Raw genomic sequence first — 21,489 nt, 5'->3', positions numbered from 1 at the left:
ATTTACCTCAGATTCCAAACATAACTTAGAATAAATCCAAATGGATCTCGTAGCATTTGATTCATAAAAAATTCACAAAAATTTATCGTCAAAGTTAACAGATGCCTGGCAGGGATTTATGTGACCATGGTCATTGGTTGCCGTGGATACCACTTATTATTATCTATTATATATACTAAAGCGTGACAGTGTTGTCGCACTCGAAAATTCTGCTCAGCTAAAAACTTTTTTTCTACGTCTTTAAGACAATTTTTTTAAATACTAGAGTAGAAAGGAGAGACATTTATTTGTCGTTGTCAACATTTCGAATGGATTGGGGGGCTGCCAGAGTCTTTATTTACACTTTTTACATGTGAGACACATTGACCGCGTAAAGGACACTTCTTAGAGATAGATTGTTTTTTTTGACACATTATTGGTTGTTTAACATACCACGTGATTGTTTACGAAAAAAAATTTTACGCGAAAAAGTCAATGTGACATTTCTTGCTGTCACATCAAGTTGTTGTGTCACGCAAATTTATTTCAAAAGANATAAAGTTTTGTATGACACACGTGTGTTGTTAGTGTTATCAGTATCACAAATAAGTCACTTAAGAAAAACTTGCCCTTCGGGCTCTTGGGTTAAGCCTTTTGTTGCATGACTTTTGTATTGTACAGTCGCAGCTGTTGAAAACTAAGACATTCATTTTTAGTATACATATACTTGTTTTCATATTAATGTGCATCGAAGTAGTCGTTGAAAGGGATCATTTTAAGGTGGCAACTATGCGWAAATTCAAACAATCCTAAACTCAATCTTCCCTAAAAAATATTTTTTCAAATAAATGTGTACCCCATGTAGCAAAAATAGTTAAAATTAACAACGTAWTCAACATAGGATAGCAAACATAAWMATTTGTGTCKTGACTGATGTGATTAAATTTGTTTTGAAAGACATTAATGACACTTTTTGTGTAAATCGGACTGTAAATTAAAGATTCATTTAGACTTCTACAACCTACTTAATGCACATTAATATGAAAAAGAGTATACCTACTATTAGCTATTTTAAAAGCTTCTATTCTAAAGTATAAATTAGATTTAAATTTAAAAAAATAGATAGTCTCTAACACAGTTGTTTTTGGAAGAGTATACAAAACATTTTTTATGGGTTGTTATTTAAAAAAATAAAATTTTTGTAGAACTCAAAAACAAAAACAAAAAATTCGAAAAACTTTATTCTTGATAATTCATCATTTAGTTTTTAAAAAAATAAATAGTTTAATCAAAAAATGTTTGGTTACATACTTTTTATTCACCTGGGATAAAACGAATAAATCCTTCTATGTGGATAAGTAGTTGCCTGCAAATGAATTTTAGCAAAATTTTAAAGTGATGTAATAGTAACTTTATTTTGACGGTAACATGTGATCTGAAAAGTACAGATTTCTTTGAAAGGCTCAATTACTACGTTATTAAAATGGCTTGTCTGAGGCAAAACCAATTTATTTATTCTCTTTCGTTATTCGTGTGTGGTTCAAGATGATAAAAATACAAACTTTATTGTACTCGAGGATAAAAATTTATTCCAACTTTGATTTTTTATTGTTAAAAGTTTTGCATATCGATGCATATTTGGCATATATTCGAGCATATTTTTTAATATTTTATGCATATTTTCGTGAAAATACGTGCATATTGCATATAATCCGAGCCTTATTAATAACTATAATCGCAAATAACGTAGAAATCTAGGCGTTAAAAAAACACATGGCAACTAATCGCAGAACYAATGACGTTATTAAAACACAATACAGAACATAATTTTTATTAGCTGGATTTYGGAATACCTCAATTAATCATTGAGTGGCTGGTTCCGATAAATAAAATTGATGTTTGGTCCATGTCCGGTSCATTGAAAAGTTTACATTACGCAAGATACAAAAATTATTAAAATTACAAGTTTTATAATAAGAGGTAAAAATGTCTTACCCTTTAAAGTGTTTTTGAATGCGCCCTGTATATACAAAAATGCAAGTGCCATTTCCATTAAATTCTACTTATATGTTATCTTTTTCCACATTCAAACGTGTCCCCTCGGATAGGTGAAACGACTCTTGTAAAAAAATAAAAAAAATGATTGAAAGTCATTTTTTGGGGTTTAGCGTTGCTTGGTTAAAGACTTATTTGTAACATATTTTAGTTTTGAAAAATCAGGTGTGCTTTGGAATATTTCAAACAGCTATTTTTTAGAATCAACATCTAGGTCCGTTTACCAAATTTCAAAATCATCGGCCAACTATAGGTATGTTTGTTAATTCACAATGTAACAGTTCTTTTATTACGAATAAAAAATACATTTAGATTATTAATACTAAATACTTTATTTTTGACATTTCTGTTATTAAAAAGCAACAATTATCTTGAAAAAAAAAGAAAAATCATAGTTGGCCGATGGTTTTGAAATTTGGTGTAGGAGCTTAAATAAAAGTTGACTCTAAACAACTTTTCTTAATAACTGTTTGTCGTATTTGCTACATAAAAGGCACTTTACAGAAAAATATATCTTTGTTTAATTGCCAAGGCATACTTGATTTTTCGAAACTAAAATTATGTTAGAGATTAATTAAGCAGGGCCGAACCCCAAAAAATAAAAATTTAAATCGCAATTGTTTATCTTTTACAAGAATCGTTCCATCTATCCGGAGAACACTGTATACATATTACATACTTTGAACGATGTAATTTTTTAATACATTACCTATTATTTACACAATTTTAACAAAGTTAGAATATTAATATTAGAGCGATAAAATTATGAAATAATTGTTTACAGTTGTAATCATTCCAAAAATACAATTCTAAGATRTTCCGGTTAACAAAAACAACCTCTAGACTACTTTAATCKCTTTTGATTTACTTTGTTATTATTGTTACATTTTTTCCTTATCTGTATCCTTTGTAGTACTTGTAACATTTGTAAGCATCATAGCCATGGATAGCACCAACCAAACCACCAACCATCTACAAAAACAATTCGTTAATTCTGAATTCTAGTTTTAGCATCCTTGGAAGAAGCACGTTTTGTGTTAATTTTATGGAAAGGTTTAACCTTCAGTGAGATAACAGTCATGCAAGTACCGATGATGAATATTAATCAAAATCGCGATAATTCTAGGTATACAAAGACACAAATGCAACAATCGTGTCTTATCAATTGTATTCAATATTTAATCAATTTTTTATTTTGGTAATCCAAGACACATGTTGCAATATTTTTTATCAATCTGGATAATCGATTTACTTACATAGGCGGCACTCATGGCAGGGTAGACTTGGAAATATGGTGTGACCAYATACATTGGTTTTAAAAACATGTTAACGATGTAACCTAGATATGAGCAAGCTGAGAGGTAACTGAAACATGCCATGGAATTAAATACCGTTTCCTGAAACACAATGTACACTYTTTTTGTCACAAAATTAACAAAACTTACGAATAATGATTGTCTGACTAAATTGCACGATTTTTCTGAAACGACATAACAAAATAAAAGAAGGCTTGTGGTCATAATACACCAAGCAACTGCTGTTAAAAACGACTGATAAGACGGACCCATTGTTCCTGAGTAATCTAGCCCGTAATTAAGGGCCAAACTTTGGCAAAAAGAACCCAAAAACTAATGTAAATGAGTAAGTTTTAGTCAGTTGATATGTTTCTTACCAATTCGAGAATTTTTAACACTCCTGGTTCACTCCTTAAAAATTGTAAATTCAAACAAGTGCAACAATTGCAACAGCAACAATTTATTCCCCCGGATTTGGTATTCGGACGCACTGTAATTATCGTGGGACCTCTTGATGGTATCATTTTTTAATTATTTSAGAAAAAATTGTTATAGTGAAAGTGACGAGACKACGTCTGGGTATATTTTAAACTCGGCAAGAGCAATGTGCTCGGTGTGGGGTGAGAGGCGTTTATTTTTGGGTTTCCGGATATTTTTGTAGTTACATATGGATGTAAATAGTACAGAAAAGGAAATAATTGTTACTTACAAGAGTTTTCTACATTTTCTAATCACTTATTGTCAAAATGCATTAGAGATAAAAATCGTGATGGATGCTTTATTGTTTGCCAAAATTATTAAATATTATTTTAACGGAAATTGATCGTTGTGGATATAAATAATTATAAGATAAGCCGGATATTGTTTGATCTTCCTGTTCAGTCGGATATTTCATAATAAAAAAAAACAGTTAATGCGAATTAATAAACTAGACTCAACAAATGTGCTTTATAAATAAATTTTATAAATTCATAGTATAGTCTAAATACTACTGCTCCAGTTGTAAAATAGGTGTAAACAAAAATAATGGATACGAATAATACGATTTGTAATAAACTAATTTTAACTATCCTTCAAATTTTTTTTCTCTTAGTTGAAAAGTGATCTTGATCTATGTTAATGTTATTAAGTAACTTATCAAACTCAATTTTTAGGATAACAACTACGTCACCGCTTTGTTAGAAAAACAGCTAAAATAGCACACAAATCTCGGGGAGAATTTCATTAATCATTACATTTTCGGGTTTTATCTGACCTCGAGGCTGAGTCTCTTGAGGAAAAGATACACTTTCCACCCTGGTAATAAAAATAACTAACGGGTGTTTGTTTGAATTTAGTGTCATAGTTGATGGTGATATGAGTGTGTTGTGAACGGATCACAATTTTGAAAAAATACTAAAACAAAGAGAAAAAAATAAACAACATTATTACCAAAATATAGAGCCTTAGCAATTTTCAATAATATTAATTAAAATAAATAATAATTAAAATAATATTAACTAATATTAAACAGTTCCTTGATTTATTATTAACAATCAAAGATTTAATGCAATTTTTTTCAAAACTGTAATTTTTGAGTTACTATAGTTTTCGTGGGGAGAGTCGATATGTGAGATTAATAACTTTCAATACGATTGTTCGTTCACAATAGAACTTTTATGGATAGTTTTGACGCCAAATTAAAAAAAAAACACTCGTTATAATGAATCGGTCAAAAAAAAGAGAAATTTTTAAAAGGATTAATCGATATTTGTATTTTTCTATACTGTTAAGTGTTAGCTTTTTGTGGTCACGACGAAAGCAGAGAATAATTTTTTTAAGTATTTGACATGTATACGTATATTTCTATTTTATAAAAAAGGTCTCCTCCTGTTTACAAAAGACTACGAGCCGCCACTGGTCTCTTGGTATTACAACTTGAGCTCACAGTTGTAATATACTATTTACGTTTTATAGTTTTCTTTTTTTCATGTTAACGTGGTGGATATGCAACCAAATAAACCATGCTTTTTATCCGTGATATGTAGAGGTATTTTTAAATGCGTATCCATAAAATAATAAAATAAGGTATAATATGTATTATCTACAGTGAGATCAAAAATTATCTTGGTCAAGGATGGTCATGGAATGGAAAACGTCTGTCGTTGCTTATATCCTTTTGCAATAATTTTGTCAATGTTTGAGTCACTGACATAACCTACGACAATTATTTTAAAATCCATGACCACTCTTGACCAAGATAATTTTTCACCTCACGGTATTTTGATAAGTAACTTTTCTTAATTATTTCAACGCTTAACTTGGTGACGAATTAAATGTAATAAATTAGAAATTGTATGTTTTAAGTAAAAATGTAATTTTATTTCTTAATTTAAAAAAAATGTCACGCAAGAAAACATACTGAGTCACTTTATAATAAAGACCCTGGACCGATTTTTAGCCGCAACCCAAAATACATTCACACAGTCAAAATTGCTTTTTGTACGTTTGAAAAATTTTAATTGTACTCAAAAAAAAAAAACTGATAATTTGATCTTGACAAATGGAGCATTCCACAAAATGCTGTGGCTGAATCTGTACCGTCAAAGGTACACCGTAGGATTCAAATTTATAAAAATTCTCAAAGCTATCACAATGTGTTGTTTATGTGTTTGAAAAAATTCAAACAGAACATCAAGTAACGCATTGTGATATCTGAAAATGCATTTTGGGTTGCGTAAAAAAGTCGGTTAGGGTCTTTATTATATATGACTCATCCTGTATTTTAAAAAATCTGTGAAAACAAGAGGGTGTAAAAAAAACGAACCTAAAAATTGCTACAATGCAGTAGGTACTTCAAAATTCAGAGTATCTATTTATTTTTCCTTTTGAGAACACTTTTTCCTCAGAATTGTTTTTAATAAAAGTCTCAAAATCCTATATATACCTAATTTTTGAAATATATCATGTAGTTGTACAGTCACAAAAAATATGTTCTACCAAAACTAAATCGTACTCGAATATGTTTAACACTAAAATCCTAAATTCTTCATAAAATATAAACGTTCACAATAAACTTATTACAAAAAGTGCTAAGGCATATTATTTTAGGCACATTTAAAATACATTGATGGCAGCTTAAGACCTTGTCAGATTATTARATATTTTATACTTCTAAGACCTGACAAGAAATGCTTAGTAAASYGTATACAATATCCTTAAAACTATTGTTTACARAATAATGTTAGTTCTCTAATTCTAGTAGCATCTCATACATAAGACCAATTGACTTCAAGGGTTTATCTTAGAACAGTAAGACACCCCAAAAACAATAAATAAATATTGATATCATGATATCAACATTAAATAATTATATTATTGCTGCTTATCTTGCTAGACTACCTACTCTAAGAGTTACTGTAATATCGGTTGCCTAACTACGTGGTTCCAAAATACTACTGGCAATAAATTAACATGAGACATTTAAAGCTAAAATGCGAATGATTTAATAATGACACATTCAATTAAAGTGAATCTTAAATAATGATCAACAAATTCTAATATCTAACCCACTTATAACCCTCTGTAGCTTCTTAGGGCAAACACAGTACTTAATAAATACAGCGCTGAAATCACAAGTCCGATGATCTACAAATCAAAAAATTAAAAACTTACACCCACGAAGCAATTTACTTACAGCAGCTGCAAAATACGGCTCGTAATCGTGTCCATAGCCGCTTTTCAAATGATTTACTTCAATAATAAACGTCAGACTTGCAGCGAGATAGAGAACAAAGGCGAAACCATGGTAAACCACTTCCTATAACAGCGATAACATCAGCGAAATCACAATYATAAAACCCAACTTACATAAATGGTCTTGGAAATAATCGACGCCGTCGAAATGGAAATCAAGCAAGAGAACAAAAGGAGGAATGTTCCGACCAGAAACGTCACCGCCATCAACAAGAAGAAGGTCTTGGGGGCCTGACTCACATACAACTGGTGAGGGTAATAGTAACTGACCAGCCCCACAACCACGATACCCAAAAGCTGAAAACAGGGTCATCAGTAAAGTCCGGATTTTAGGTTTTCTGTTGTGCAAATTTTATTAAGATTTAAGAAAATTTTTGACTGCGATTATACCGGGTGGGGCATCGATTACGCGCACTTGATAAATCGCGACTTCAAATTAATTAAAACTGGCGATATTTCATATACCTAACTAATTATTGATAGGGTATAATTTGAGAATTTTTCAATTTTTTTTTATAATAAATGAGTCCGTAACAGTTTTGTGTGTTTTATGAATACTTTCTGTTAATTTACCTATAAAGTTTTTACACTAAATGTGTCAGCGYATCAAACTTTGATATCACAATTTCAAATTTTAACTTGGTTATCCAAATAATCGCTTTTTTTAATTAAACACAAACCAGACCTGTGATTTATGACAAAATGGTATAATTTGCCAACAAAAGAATCATTTAATGGTAGCCGACCGCTTTAAAGGGTCTAATTGCAGTTCTCCATTGTCACCTAAATTTACGATGGCACAAGTAGCAGGTCATAAATAAAAATGATTTTCAAAGTTAAGATGGAAAATTGCGTTTAATTCAAAATCTAATTGGTATTTTTTTTTCTGATTTTGTAATCAATTGTAGGAAGTGAATCTGCGTTGGTCAGTATAAAAATTAGAATTATTTTTTTTGGGAGAACATTACTTTTTATTTTTTTGGCTTTGTTTGTGAATGAAAAATTACCAAAAAAATAGAGAATGTACCTTAATGCCCAGGTAAGTATGAAAAAATTCAACAATTTGATTTAGAATTGGGGATTTTCTTTTTGGGCGTAACGGATGCCCCACCCCGTAGATTTAAAACTACTGGACTTTATTTAATAAAACATGAATAAAATTTGTACAGGAAACATCATGGTTTTGTAACACCAAATTATCAACATTCGGATAAGACAAGTTGACTTATTTTAGCATTTTTCGACCTTCACAGTCAACTTTTAAAATAACTGTGCACTACTATTAAAGTCATAAAAATGTATATTTTCACAAATTAGGTGTGAATTTTATTGAAATGATACTGTAATATTACTTTGATCTGTGACCTGAAATTAAGTTGGCAACATTGAATTTTGTTGACATCTGCGATTGTCAGGCGACAGCCATGCCAGCGGCCGCCCCTCGGAAATGAATAACAATTGACTATAAAAGTGTGACGCTTGAATTTGATAGTTGCAAACTTAATTTTAAAATCATAGGACGCTTCCATCAGAAATTTTTTTGAAGGCATGGTATTTGTTATATTATTTTAAGTTTGAACCAAATGATAAGTCAATTTTTTTTTCTCAAATTTGTAATGTAAAAACTGTGATTTTTCAGTTTTTTGCAATTAAAAATCCTCAGGTTAGTCATCAATATTGTCCTTGCGGTGCGCTTTCTCCCGCGACCTAGCCCTCTTTTACCATATGGGCAGCTGAATACATAATTACACGAGAAAATGTACTTGCAATGAAAACAGTTTTGTTTTTCAGCGCTGCACGTCCTCTGACGTCAAATCTATTTTCAGTGGCGATATTTCTACTTACCATTTCTAATAGTTTCAAAATTCCGGGCCATGTTTTTAAATATCCCGTATTTATGATGATTGCAGAGGTTGTCGTGGTGGTTGTGGTCCTTGTAACCGTGACCGTGTGTGACATTTTTGGAATTGATCCTGAAATATCTCTGATCGATTATTTTGAAACTTGATAGCGGTGATGAAGGAAAGCTACAGTGTATTTCTGACCAAAGCTTACCCTCTCAACAGAAAAGTGTATTTATAAGACTGGTTTGTTATTCTTGGGATAAATGGGTCATCGGTAACGTCATGATTGATCCCCAATTTTGTTTATTTTCATTTACTAACAAATAAATTTTTCGCGCGTATTTAGAAACTAATTTAATGAGTAGTAAAAGTCCCACTACGACACTAATTTATCACTTCGTTGTGTGTTAATGAGCGTCGAACCATTTAACTATTTCGGCCAACAGATAAACTATTTAACAATTTATGAAATAAATAACTAAATGAAATTAAATAATTAAATATACAACGTAACACGTATAAAAATGATAAACGCGCCGAAGTCCACTATTACTCACCAGACACAGATCAATATAAGTTGGTAAATATTTACTATTTTCTTTTGATAACACTTATCACGATTCACAAGTCGATCATCCTTTCCTGACTTGTTACTGGATTGAATGTTATTTTTAATAAGTGACTTACCTGTTGGAGTTTTGTTTATGGTAAGGTGGGTGTAACCACACCGATCGAACTAACGAAAGCCCACGAAAGTCTGGAAACGAACTGAATTCTGGTCGTAGCACCAACGCCGATCCATTTTCATTGCTCGCCTACGAAGTGGGATCGGCTGATATGATTTATTTCGGTTATTATTGGGAAATTGAGAGTTTTTATCTATTTAGGACAAAAAAAAAGAAATATAAGGAAATAAATGCTAACAGAGTGAAAATAGTCTCTAAAATATGTCTCTAAAATTGGTCTTTTTGGTGGATGCGCAGGGTTAACAACCACTGTCTAATCTTCGAATTCTAAATCGCGTCTAGAATTGTTTGCGCACACTGCAAATATTGCATTTGTCACTTTCCTCATACATTGTCGTCTGTTTATTCATCGTTATTATTAGCCGTCTCGTTTCTGAAAATTTTTCTACGGTGATTCTTAGCCTTTAGCCGAATGAGATAACAAACTCTGATGTCATCCTTTAATGCTAAATATGTCAAATTGTATAAGACTTTCAATGTCATTGATTTTCAAAATATTACATTATTGTTGTCAACAATAAATAATTTTTAATTATTGCTAAAATGCATTTTGTGGGTGAGGTCGATGCAAAGTAATGAAAACCTCGTTCCACTAAAGTTTATCGGAGAATTTACATTGTTTTACTGGTCACATACGAGTACGTATACATTTTTTTTTTATTATACCAATCCAACGGAGATTTGTGGATAATGAGTAAAAATATTCTAATTTGCCCTATYTGAAGAAAAAAAGAATGTCTTGCAAAATGTCCCAGTAATAAAACTATGAAAATATCTCATTTTATAATTAAAGTAAAAAATAGGTTTTGTGCTCTTAAAGTTTATTCCTATATCTACTTGCTCCATGTTTCGGCTATTTTTAGATAGCCATCTTCAGACAATATTATTTAATTTTCTTCTGACCTTGCCCGATACTTCTACATCATTTTATAAAACTTTGAAAGAACAGGACCTATTTTGTCCTTTTATTATAAGTACAAAGTAATCCACAATGACTGAATATGTTGGCAATCCTGACCCTAATTTTTAAAGCTTACCATTGGAGTACGCTTTTGATTAATAACAATTCAACAATCTCGTGGGGTTGTACGTCAAGTATTTGTCAAGCAAAACCGTATCCGGTTGCAGTGTTTTAAATTATTGACAAAAATACTTTCAGATTCAGTCTTTCTYAATCTCTTCATATTATAACCAACAATCTCTCATAAAAATCTATGGCTCAATAATTATCTCATTTTAAATAAATTCAATAAATTATTTTTTTTTTGGTGTATTGTACTCCGATATTAAAATTATTTATAATAACACTGTATAATATGTACCACGTAAGAATTTCGAGTCTAATATTAATCTGTTATTTGATAATGGTTTTTATGAAATTTAAAATGTAGACAACTTAGAAGTTGGAGCTTCAATTAGTATTAATATTATTATTATTACCTTAAGATAAAAAACATAATTTTAACACATATTTTTTCAATTTAAAATTAAGTTAAACTACTAGACCTTGACACAAAAAAGAAAATAACTAAATCACTCGTCTGAATCAGCAGAAATACGTAGGTTATGTTATTAAAATTTTGATCTAATTTTTGAAAAAAAATATTAAAGGTAACTCTAAAACAATAGTTTAACATTTCTGAGAACCATTTTGTTTAACCCTAAAAACTTGTGGTTACATCCTTAGAATTTTTAGATCCATTGATGCCAACGAACGGTGGTACCTTCGTACATCTTTTGTTGTACCTACTGAATTAGTTAGTTCAATAAATGTAGAATCGTTCTTTTTTTTCATAGCTGCCCATGTTTTTGCATCTTCAGCCACTTTTAACACAATTTATTTTTTTATTGGCAATTTGATATAAATTTTAAGTAATTTAGCATATTTAAAAGGCATGTTAAAATGACATTTTAAGGGCTAGGATTGTTTTAGTAATAAGATGTTTATATCTACTTGCTAAATAATCTACATTTTAAATTTCTACAATTTAAATTTCTGAAGGTCTTAGGTGGGGAACTCTGTATAAGTGTATTTTAACGATGATAAGAGCATTTTTACACTTAGTAATTATTTTTGAGAATTGGAAACTTGCATGTAGTGGCCATAACTACTGCTAACACGTTTTTTTTTTAAGTGGATATAAGACAAGTTTTGGAATGGAACCTCTCATATGGTACAGTTGAAGACAAAATACTTTGGTCGCCAATGTCACTGGAGTGACATTAAATTGTAAAGCATGCTTTAGGACTGTTAACCTTATTTTTAGCTACTGTCAATCATAGTTGACAAGTTGTATGTTGATAGGAAAATATAATAGCTGTCATTAATTTGAAATTGTCATTCATTTTAACGTTAAAGCTTGAATTACATTAAAATGTCAGAAAAGTGACGACCAAAGTATTTTGTCTCCAACTGTACCTTTGACTAGTAAATTAAATACGTTAAAATTTTATAGAAAGCTGTCATTTATGACCGAGAGATATTCGTTACCGGTCACCTGGTATACAGTAAAATAAGTAAAAAATTATTTGTTTAGAGTGTCACATACCTCAATAGATGATTGCAAGATATCCTTGCTTATTTTCTTAGTATACCTATTTCCAAATACTGATTAAATTATGCAATAAAAGATGGAACGACAGAATTGACGAAGTTTTGTTACGGGTCTGTACGCACCTRTTAATGCATGCAGTTAATTTACTTTCGTGATTTTACTCAATGTTTTATTTCAATTTTGATAGTGAGCGTTGTTATTCACTTTTCAAACGCATGTTATTTATAAAAACAATTATTTATTTTTTATTTCAATCTAAAATTTACACAGTAATTGTACATTATTTAGATAAAATTTGAAAACTTAAATGTATATAAATACGTATAAAGAACCAGCGTTTCTCATACTTGAACTTTACAAACCTTATAAAATTTAAGTGAATTATTATTATCGTGACAGTTGCTGTGAAGGCACTAGAGGAAACATGTTAATACACTTAGTGTACAATAAATTACTTGATASAAAAGTGAAAGAGTAAAAATTATAAAAGTGATGAATATGACATGACTAACAACAACTAAACAAAAAATTCCTCTTCGTTTTTTGAACCTAAGACTAAAAATGTCACCGCGACTTTTGTCAGTTCTTTGAGTGATTTAGTTTGTCCTGTTTCCTTTATATTCGATGTATAGGAGATACGTTGCAAATCCATAGGCCAGGGCATTGAAAATACCGAAAACCTACAATCAAATATTAATTTTGTTTTTATCTTTTTTTTTGAAAAAAACTTACCCCCGCCGCAATGTTGGCTCCCTTGTGCCAGTGCGGCCCTCCTGGCCATATCGAGAGCTGGACAATAAACGCGATGACATAAGCCCCCGTACAGATCGCTGTATTAACTAACTCCTGCAATGAGCTCACCTTTAATCTGCCATTCTTGGCGCGGCTATAAACATATCTGTTCACATTTCCCTCGTTTTTCGTTTATTTATACGCGAAATGTGACCAGATTCGTCTTTTGATGTTTCTAAATTTGGTAAAATACGTACTGTGAGTATCCAGTGGATGGGTAAGTTGAGCGCTTCTCGAATACCCAAAAAGTAGACGAATACCCAAATTAGGGTACCGATGAAACTCGTCGTCGCAACGAAAAGAAAAAAATGTGTTCCTGAAAGCCATGCAGGCGACGCTAGTGACATACACAGGATACCTAATATCTGAAAAAAAAAAGATAATTCAAGGTTGTTGATAAATAATACCTATAAATAACCGAAGTCGTTGTAAAAGCGCATTTAAATTTTTTCAACTATTATGTCGTGGAATTAATTGCACACGTTGCGACTTTAAAATGCATTTTTGCACCTACATAAAAAGGAAACTATCACTGCTTAAACGCTAGGGTTTTAAACGGAAGTAGTGGTAGTGGCGATAAATAAATAATCGGCAATATTTAGAGCAGCAACAATATTTCACGAGAATTTGATCAAAAATTAAACTCGTGCCAAGTARAATTTTCCACAAATAATGTGTGAAATATCACATTTGGGATAGTTAATTAATTATAAATGAGSCAATTTCGTGATGTYAGGCACAAGTGTTTATACGTTTATACTTATGAATAAGTTATAAGTTTAAACTACTTTATACTTATGAATATTTGTCATAGCTTACTGTAAATTTATTCAAGGTCATAGGCTTTATAGCTGTAAATCTGATACCTGCATTAGGAGAAACATTAGTAGTTTTTTTTTACATTTTTGTATCTTTCTATCATCATTACTACTAAAATGCTGTCATTTGGTAAAAGTCAGAATTTAATTCCTATTTTATTTAATATAATTATTATTGTTACCTTGATTATTAAAATATTACCAATTTCAACTTCAGAAGATGTGAAAACAGTAACATAGTACGTTACGTTTTACGTATTGCTCATTATACCTTCAAATATTTATTGTTTTTTTCCGAATAATATTTAGATATCATTTCAGGGTATCTAAAAAATAATAGATATCTTGTAAAATGCCATTTTATTTAAAATAAAGGTCTTTGGACTATTTGGACTTTAGAGTTTATTTTATCCATAGTTTAAATCACGTAAGACTCAAAAAGTAAAATTGAAAGTCGTAAATCAGTTTTGCCGACGAAAATTGTAACACTAATTGTTCTGTCAAGATATATAAAATATCTTTACAACTTCATAATCATATTTATCTCAAGTTCAGTGGAGAGTTCAGTTGTAGAGCAACTGCTACACTTTTTTTTTTTTTTCTAAACAATTCTAGATAATTCTAAAATAATTAAAATATTGAATGTAAGTAATAATTAGAGCACACATCATAATTTTTATATTGATAGAAAACTGAAAAACTTTAACTTCATTATAAATCTCACTGAGCACCATGTTTAGATGTATACTCGTAGCAGATACTCGCAGATACTACTACTTAGAACCGTTATACTCATACAATCAATTAAGATCAGTTAGAAACTTAGAAGGCCATTTATCTTTATCGATGGAATTAATTTTCTCTTGTACAGTTTTTTCTTCTAACAAACAAAAGACCAGTTTATTTCTCGTATTATCAACAAGACTAGACCATTGTATTGAATATAATAATTAAAGTTCTTTATCTAATCTCACTTTTACTATTGTTGTAACACTTTTAACTTCTTTTCCATTCAACCAACTAAAATAGTGCCAAATTGTACAATTAATTCATCAAAACCCAGTCATTTGGCAATCTTTATTTTCATCTTAATAACAATAATTGCCCACAGTTTTATTTTTAAAATTTCAAGCGACGACAATTTGGCAATCTAATTGGACAGGAACGGTTTGAGAGCGGATTCACATGTCCCATATAAAAATTTCATAATCTCAGATTATCACATAATGGGACTTTTCTATGTGCATTATTAAAATATTGAAAATTGAATCACTTTGATGTCTTGTAGATGAGGGTTATTTGAGTATTAGAAAGCTTGTTATTTTGCAAATTTGCCGACAAATGAACTCTTATATGATCAAATAGATAATCTAATACAATTWTGCCAACGTCTCCCAGCAATAGATTGGACTTTTTTTTGGCATCAAATTCACCAGTCGATTACAAAAAATTTCATTTAAGTCATTCCGATTTAATACTGATACAAAATTACGCCCAAAACAAAATCTCTTTTCACTAATTCTTGCTAATTTTAATGTTTAAATAATATGTATTAATTTAAAAAAGTCTAATCTATTGCTGGAAAAACTAACTATAGGGTAAATATAAAGTATGGAATCAAGTGTTTTTTTTTATATCATTTGCCTCCAGAAAATAATAATTAATTAATATAAATTAAAGTAATATAAAAAATGTGATCGTAGTTTGAGAACGAAACTTTGTTTTGTTTTTGAGTTATGCAATTTTTTTTGTCAAAATTGCTATTTATGTAAAAATGTTTTTAAAGTAGATCCTTAGATCATAACCTTCATAAGAKAAATGATTTTATCCACAATCACTCTATAAAGAGACTTTATTCCAGACTTTAGATGCGTATAAAGTACCACTTTATCCACTAGTAGAATAAAGTAACTTTATTCCACTGTTAGTAACCAGCGCACCGTGTAACAGCTTACTACGTTTAACCGAAAGCACATTTGGCGTGACGTTTAAATGTCAGTTTAATTTTTAATTAAGTTTGGAATAATTTGAGCCTGTGATTGTGGATGAAACGTTATATTGCAGTCGTGTGTTAGTCGCATTTTATCCACTTAACSAAACGAACTAACGTTCTCGCGGTTAAACAGTCTTGCGTGGATAAAACGCTATCTAACCCACTCTTACAATAAATAARTATTATAMTGGGTTGCAATTTAAAAAAATTAAAAATTTTATGAAACTCAAAAACAAAAGAAAATCTCGGAAAATTTGATTCTTGATAAAACATCACATTTTTATAGTACTTTATCATTCATCAATTAGTTTTTCCAAAAAAATAAATAGTTTAAGAAAAAAACTTTTGGTTCCATACTTTTTATTCACCTGGTATACAAGGTGTTTACGGTGTTGAGGTTGAAATTTAAATGATATGATATTCACGGTAGAAGAAAACCAATACGCTACATGAAACAAAAATTCACGTTGTGAAAGGAAATATGTTATTTGTTTGAGAACTGCTGCTGCAACAATGGCCATTAGTAWCATTACCTTGTGTTTCACCGTAAATCATAATCACGACAACCAATTTATTATTTTAATATTTTTTGCCATTCATGTTCATAAATTTAGTAACAAATTAAGAAAAACGAATCAACCAATCTATTGGAAAGCATTTCGCTGGAAGAGATCAAACAGAAGATCTTCGAATTTTGATAAAAACTAATGCAAAAACAAATCAAATGATAACAGTGTGAAAACTATGAAGTGGATTTCTCTTTCACTGTCATGGATACGATTTTTTATTTGTTGCAACAATACAATTTTATCTGAACAAGGAAATAATTTCAGTGACCCTCAAAGCGTGTTTTGGAGTTAAATAACATTCTTAATAATAACAATTGTGTGAGTTTTTTTCTCGGTTACAGTATTTCTGTACTCTTCTATAAATAGGTCAATTTTCAATTTCAAAATCGTAAACACCCTGTATAAAATAATTATACATTAAAAATTAAATTTTTATTTCTCAACGCACCCCATTTCCGCCCACATTCCCAAAATGTGTGAGAGTAATTTCGTCACTAGTGGTGTGTAGTTCATCACCCAACAGCGACCTTCTGATTAATTTTATGCGCAACCTACGACTCATGTGGCTCAGTAGGTGGAAAGGTAGGTTCAAATGGAGGCAGTAGTGACATAACGCAAAAAGCAAAATCATATATGGGCATGATGCATGAAGGCACGACAACACTGACACACCCACACCACATGTCATCGACGAAACATCGAAACTTGGTCAAAACAAACAAAGAGTGTCTCGGCTAAAACTTCTATTTGTGATGTTTGAAACCGATATTTCACGATTAATTTGTAGAGACTTGCGTTTCCGTTTATTATTACAATGAAACTTCCGACTCGGTTGTACTAGCGTAACGAGAGTGCCGCACCTGCAGTCCAATGGGGGTCATCCACCTTGGTACCACATCCCAAGCTGCATTTATCACTAAAACACCTGTTTCTGGTCATGTATCTGATGCCATCCCTCGAGCGGTCCAACCTCGGTCCAAGTTAGCTTTAATTGAGAAAATTGCAAATGCCCAATGGGTTACTCGTATGGAGATGTTAAATGGTACAGTTAGTCACATATGCCTTTGCGAGGTGACCAGACTCCGTGAATTCATTCAACAACTTCTTGGAGCGGTCCCGTTATTGAAATTATTAATTCTGATCATCAAGTGACCAAGTAACCGAAAAGTTAACGGAATGCTAATGCAGTTCCGCGGCGAGTTGGTCTAAAAGAGATTTTGTGTCTCGAGTATGATACGAGTAAATAAATATTAGAATACTTATTTTTGTTACAAGTACCTAAAATACGTTTTTTTCGGACGAATCATTGATGTTTCAGAKGAAGCAAAGCCGAGTTTGGAGTAGGAGATAAGTCCGCAAAAACGTTTTATTTAGGTACGTGTTACAAACAACGTTTTTTATTAAAACTCCCAACAAAAGTAACTACMATTATATACAGGATGATTAGAAAGAGTCGGACCAACTCTCGAACGGTGGTGATAGCTAAGCATAGAAATGAATGTAGATTTTATGCAAGCTTTTTCTGAGAAAAAGCAGAATTAACAGAACTGTCAATTTCGATATTACATATCATTATAGYCACTTTGGCTTTTGTTTTCGATGTTGTCGGATTTAATTTATTGTTGAACTTGTTAGTTTGTTAAATACTTTGTACACCATAAGACACAGATTAGTGATTTTTTTTTAACACATACTTAATGTTGCCAAGATGTGCTGACTAAATACGTACACTTGGTCAAAAAAATCGGAAAATGTAAAAGCATTTTTATATTTATCCATAGTTTGAACATGGCTTAATTTTAAAAGGTTAAGTTAGAACTGACAGTTAATCTGCTACTCATTGGGTTTTCACGTAAGTACTCAACTAATTGATTATCTTGATTTGCATTTGATGCTCTCGGCATTTAAGTGCAGCATTGCAGAAAAAATTATTTGAATGCGACAAATTGATAACTAAATTGACAAAACCTGTTTCAATCTAAAGAAAATTCTATTTTTCGTTTTTATTGCAACCAACTGTAGGTACATAATCTGAACGGGTAAAAACTTAACCCAAAAAAAATCTAACATTTTAAGAGCTACACAGAGTGTTTCAGAACTCTCACCTCAGAGAAAAATGCCCATGTAAGGTAAGATACCAGGAACATCAAAAGTTAAAAATTCTATCTATAAAAATTTTCAAATTATGAGAGTTTTACATATTTGAATAAATATATTTTTCATATTCATTTATAGAACCAAAAATTATTTTCAAATTAATCAAAAAAATGAGGTAATTTTTATTCATCTTTGTTTTTAATACCTACAACATTCAAACTTTTGAAAAACGTAAAACATTTCTCGATTAACAAAAAACTCTTAATTTAATCTAACTGAATTCTGAACAAAAATTTTTCTATCTCGACTTTTATTTTAAGTGCTTATTAATAATACCACTAAAGTAGATCTTTGCATGTTTGTAAATAAGGCTTTGCTCTTTGATCGTTTGATGCACTAAAAGATATGATCAAATTATGCAAACGAACATAACTTTGTTTCCTAAATATGGCAGCCTAWACTTTTTTATTCTGTAGTTAATTTTTTTTCTTTTAAACAATGTAACTTACTTCATATACCTACTTAATTTTTTCGASATCTCCACCATAAAGACAGTATTATGGAACTTTATGTATGTTTTCATAGTTTTGGTGAAGGTATTTAAATGATAATTCAACGTAATTAACTTCTTAATAACATGGACAAGGTTGACTACTTATTAAATATGTACTGGTGAATAAGAATGATAACTGTTGTCAAAATGTGACGTAATGTGGAATGTGGTGGGCTCTAACTCATATACCCACTCTGAAAACCCAATAAGTCCACATATTCCATCTAAGCGTGTATGCTTTTTTTGGAAAAGTCAGTTGCATGTTCTAAATACGCTATGTGATTACAAATTTGTGACTATCGAACGCAAAGATGTGTATTGTGTACCACGAAAATTAAATATAAAAATAATATAAACAAATAACAATTGGATCATATTATATTTGCAGTGGGCGAGAATAAAACTCACAGATAATTATAAATAGACATTCAGTTGCATTGCATTAGCGAAGCTGTGCCGTGGATGGTCTATAGCCTTCTCCTCGTGTAAATATGAAAGAGAAAGAAATTTTTTTATTGAAAAAGAGTTTAAAGTTACTGAAATGAAAAATACAAAGACAAATTTCTGAAGCGTTGAGCAGCTATATAGGGAAAATGATGTGTTCGTTATGGAACAGCTCATCCAGTATTTTCCATTACGTCACATCCTACAAGTTTACAAAATAATGCAAAATTCATTCCTGGCAAATAGACCAGAAAACGGAGATTTTGGTTTTTAGATTTTTAAAAGGCTGAATCTGATGTTATTATTATTACTATTATAAGGCAGATAAATGCCTTTACAAATAAGAAAAAAAAATAAGTTTTGGAGTTTTTCACAGTCGAAGATATTTTTTTTATCATTTGAATTATTATTTGAAAAAAAAAAGGTTACAAAAAATCTAATTTCGCTTTTAAAATCCTTTTAAGAMTATAAAGCACACCTTTGCCACTTGTACCATTTTTGTAGTTAGTGTTATCCTTTTCTAACTGATCATTGTTTCAAAATTTTTTATATTCTTTGTTATTCATAAATACTACAGTTTTGGKAAAAATCGGTTATTTTAACTGAAACCTGCTATTAATTGCAAGACTCAAAATATAGGTATTTTTCATGAAAAGTAACTTTTTGCATAATTTCTGCAACAAAACACCGTTTTCACATCAAAACAGCTTTGAATTATCGTATAATGAGATAATGAAGCGTCTCTTGTGAGATCTCCTGCAAAGAATTTTATCGAAAGCTAGACACCATTTGTTTTCGTCGGCATAATTATGGAAATGCGAGCCATCAAACAAACCCAGAAGGTCAGTAAAAGACATTGTTTTTTTCCGTGTCTATTTTCAAGCACTGGAAGCAATTTGCTCCCATCATTAACCGTTCACATCTAGGTATTACTGCATACAAATTCTTTATTACTGATAATTATTTCAACAATGCACGACAAGGACGTCCATATTCTCTAGGTATGTTGTCTCCAAACGCCCATTTAAGGTGTGTTAAACGTCATTTATTACATTAGTCGCCGCTGCATATTGTGAATAATAGACACAAAAATAGATTTTAGTAGTATCGAAAACAATTTTATGCAAAAGTGGAGAAAAAACCTGTTGCTTTCACATTAGGTCATTTATGTGGGTCGTAGAAAATCACATGTCGAAATTTTTTGTTGAGAGCCATCGGATTAAATGACCTCAAAAATTTTGATTAACGCCGATCGAAAGGAAAAATAAAAGAAAAAGTTGCACACAGTGATTCCATATTAGTGCAATTAACTGTTACTATAACAGGAAGCAAGGAATTTTTATTGATGTGCCGATATTGGACTACTTCTCAAGCATATGTCTGAGATAATAAAAGTTTTATTAGTTGAGCTATTTTAAAGATTTTGTTTATTGAAACGGCCTACGGAAATGGTGGTTTCTAAGATTTATCAACACGAAAGGGGCTATTGTTTTCTCCCTGCATTTTCACATAAATATCAAGATCAAAGCACGAATATTGACCTCAATAATTTTGTGTATTTTTCCGAAAATTAGGAAAATATCTAACTACTAGAAAAAGAAAACAGCGGGTGGCTAGAAAAAAACAAGTCCTCAGATCTCTGAAACAGCGATTTCAATTTTTGCATTTTAATTAGTAATAAGTGACAATGGATTCAAAATTATTGCTGCTAAATTACAAACATTTATGTTAAAAACAAAGAAATGCCGAAGTTTTTAATATCAACAAGAAAAAATTAATTACAAGCTGTTAACTTAGTAAGCAACTTAAATTTAAGCAARATCTTGTTAAAATAAATGAAATTGTGATATTGTGAATGACAACAGTCATTACATACAGGGTGAATATAAAGTATGGAACCAAGCGGTTTTATTTTTAATCATTTGCCTCCAGAAAATAATAATTAATATAAATTAAAGTAATATAAAAATTGTGATCGTATTTTCAGAACGAAATTTTGTTTTGTTTTTGAGTT

General features: G+C 30.7%; 3 protein-coding genes across 6 annotated transcripts in view; all 3 read right to left on the bottom strand.

The window, feature by feature from the left end:
* Positions 1 to 2,479: 2,479 nt before the first annotated feature.
* On the bottom strand, positions 2,480 to 3,907 carry LOC123015166 (protein singles bar). The gene is made up of 4 exons (XM_044414749.1): positions 3,707 to 3,907; positions 3,480 to 3,662; positions 3,291 to 3,431; positions 2,480 to 3,006 (listed from the first exon to the last, which is right to left on the bottom strand). The coding sequence occupies exons 1-4, from the start codon at positions 3,851 to 3,853 to the stop codon at positions 2,929 to 2,931; spliced, it is 549 nt and encodes a 182-aa protein (XP_044270684.1). The 5' UTR covers positions 3,854 to 3,907; the 3' UTR covers positions 2,480 to 2,928.
* Positions 3,908 to 6,142: 2,235 nt separating this feature from the next.
* Positions 6,143 to 9,889, bottom strand: LOC123012558. Of its 3 annotated transcripts, none has more exons than XM_044410582.1 (5): positions 9,596 to 9,889; positions 8,910 to 9,037; positions 7,179 to 7,361; positions 7,006 to 7,128; positions 6,143 to 6,956 (listed from the first exon to the last, which is right to left on the bottom strand). In XM_044410582.1, the coding sequence occupies exons 2-5, from the start codon at positions 9,021 to 9,023 to the stop codon at positions 6,882 to 6,884; spliced, it is 495 nt and encodes a 164-aa protein (XP_044266517.1). In that variant the 5' UTR covers positions 9,024 to 9,037; positions 9,596 to 9,889; the 3' UTR covers positions 6,143 to 6,881. The 3 variants fall into 3 exon arrangements, with proteins under 3 accessions (XP_044266517.1, XP_044266508.1, XP_044266525.1); XM_044410573.1 differs by having other exon boundaries at positions 9,466 to 9,597; XM_044410590.1 differs by lacking the exon at positions 9,596 to 9,889 and adding an exon at positions 9,120 to 9,418.
* A 2,538-nt stretch (positions 9,890 to 12,427) lies between these two features.
* Positions 12,428 to 21,489, bottom strand: part of LOC123015604 — a 12,503-nt gene continuing 3,441 nt past the window's right edge. The window contains exons 1-4 of one of the 2 annotated variants that reach the window (XM_044415423.1): positions 16,830 to 17,150; positions 13,199 to 13,366; positions 12,942 to 13,055; positions 12,428 to 12,889 (exon numbers count right to left, since the gene is read on the bottom strand). In XM_044415423.1, the coding sequence (XP_044271358.1) occupies positions 12,806 to 12,889; positions 12,942 to 13,055; positions 13,199 to 13,366; positions 16,830 to 17,069 (606 nt within the window). In that variant the 5' untranslated portion in view covers positions 17,070 to 17,150 and the 3' untranslated portion in view covers positions 12,428 to 12,805. Of the gene's footprint in view, positions 12,890 to 12,941; positions 13,056 to 13,198; positions 13,367 to 16,829; positions 17,151 to 21,489 lie in introns of those variants that run through there. The other variant, XM_044415424.1, reaches the window with a different exon arrangement.

The sequence above is a fragment of the Tribolium madens genome, unplaced genomic scaffold (assembly GCF_015345945.1).
Source record: "Tribolium madens isolate multiple individuals breed KSU strain unplaced genomic scaffold, Tmad_KSU_1.1 Scaffold_19;HRSCAF=116;Tcas5.2_LG9, whole genome shotgun sequence".
NCBI lineage: Eukaryota > Metazoa > Arthropoda > Insecta > Coleoptera > Tenebrionidae > Tribolium > Tribolium madens.
The sequence above is the reverse complement of the archived record's forward strand: the minus strand, read 5'-3'. Positions and strand labels throughout refer to the sequence as shown.

Excerpts from the sequence above, each read along its gene's own strand:
- LOC123012558 (XM_044410582.1), bottom strand. The coding sequence starts at position 9,023 with ATGTCACACACGGTCACGGTTACAAGGACCACAACCACCACGACAACC. Across the intron at positions 7,362-8,909 it reads TTTTGAAACTATTAGAAATG|CTTTTGGGTATCGTGGTTGT; the intron begins GTAAGTAGAAAT and ends CCCTGTTTTCAG. Across the intron at positions 6,957-7,005 it reads AGCCGTATTTTGCAGCTGCT|ATCATCGGACTTGTGATTTC; the intron begins GTAAGTAAATTG and ends TTTGATTTGTAG.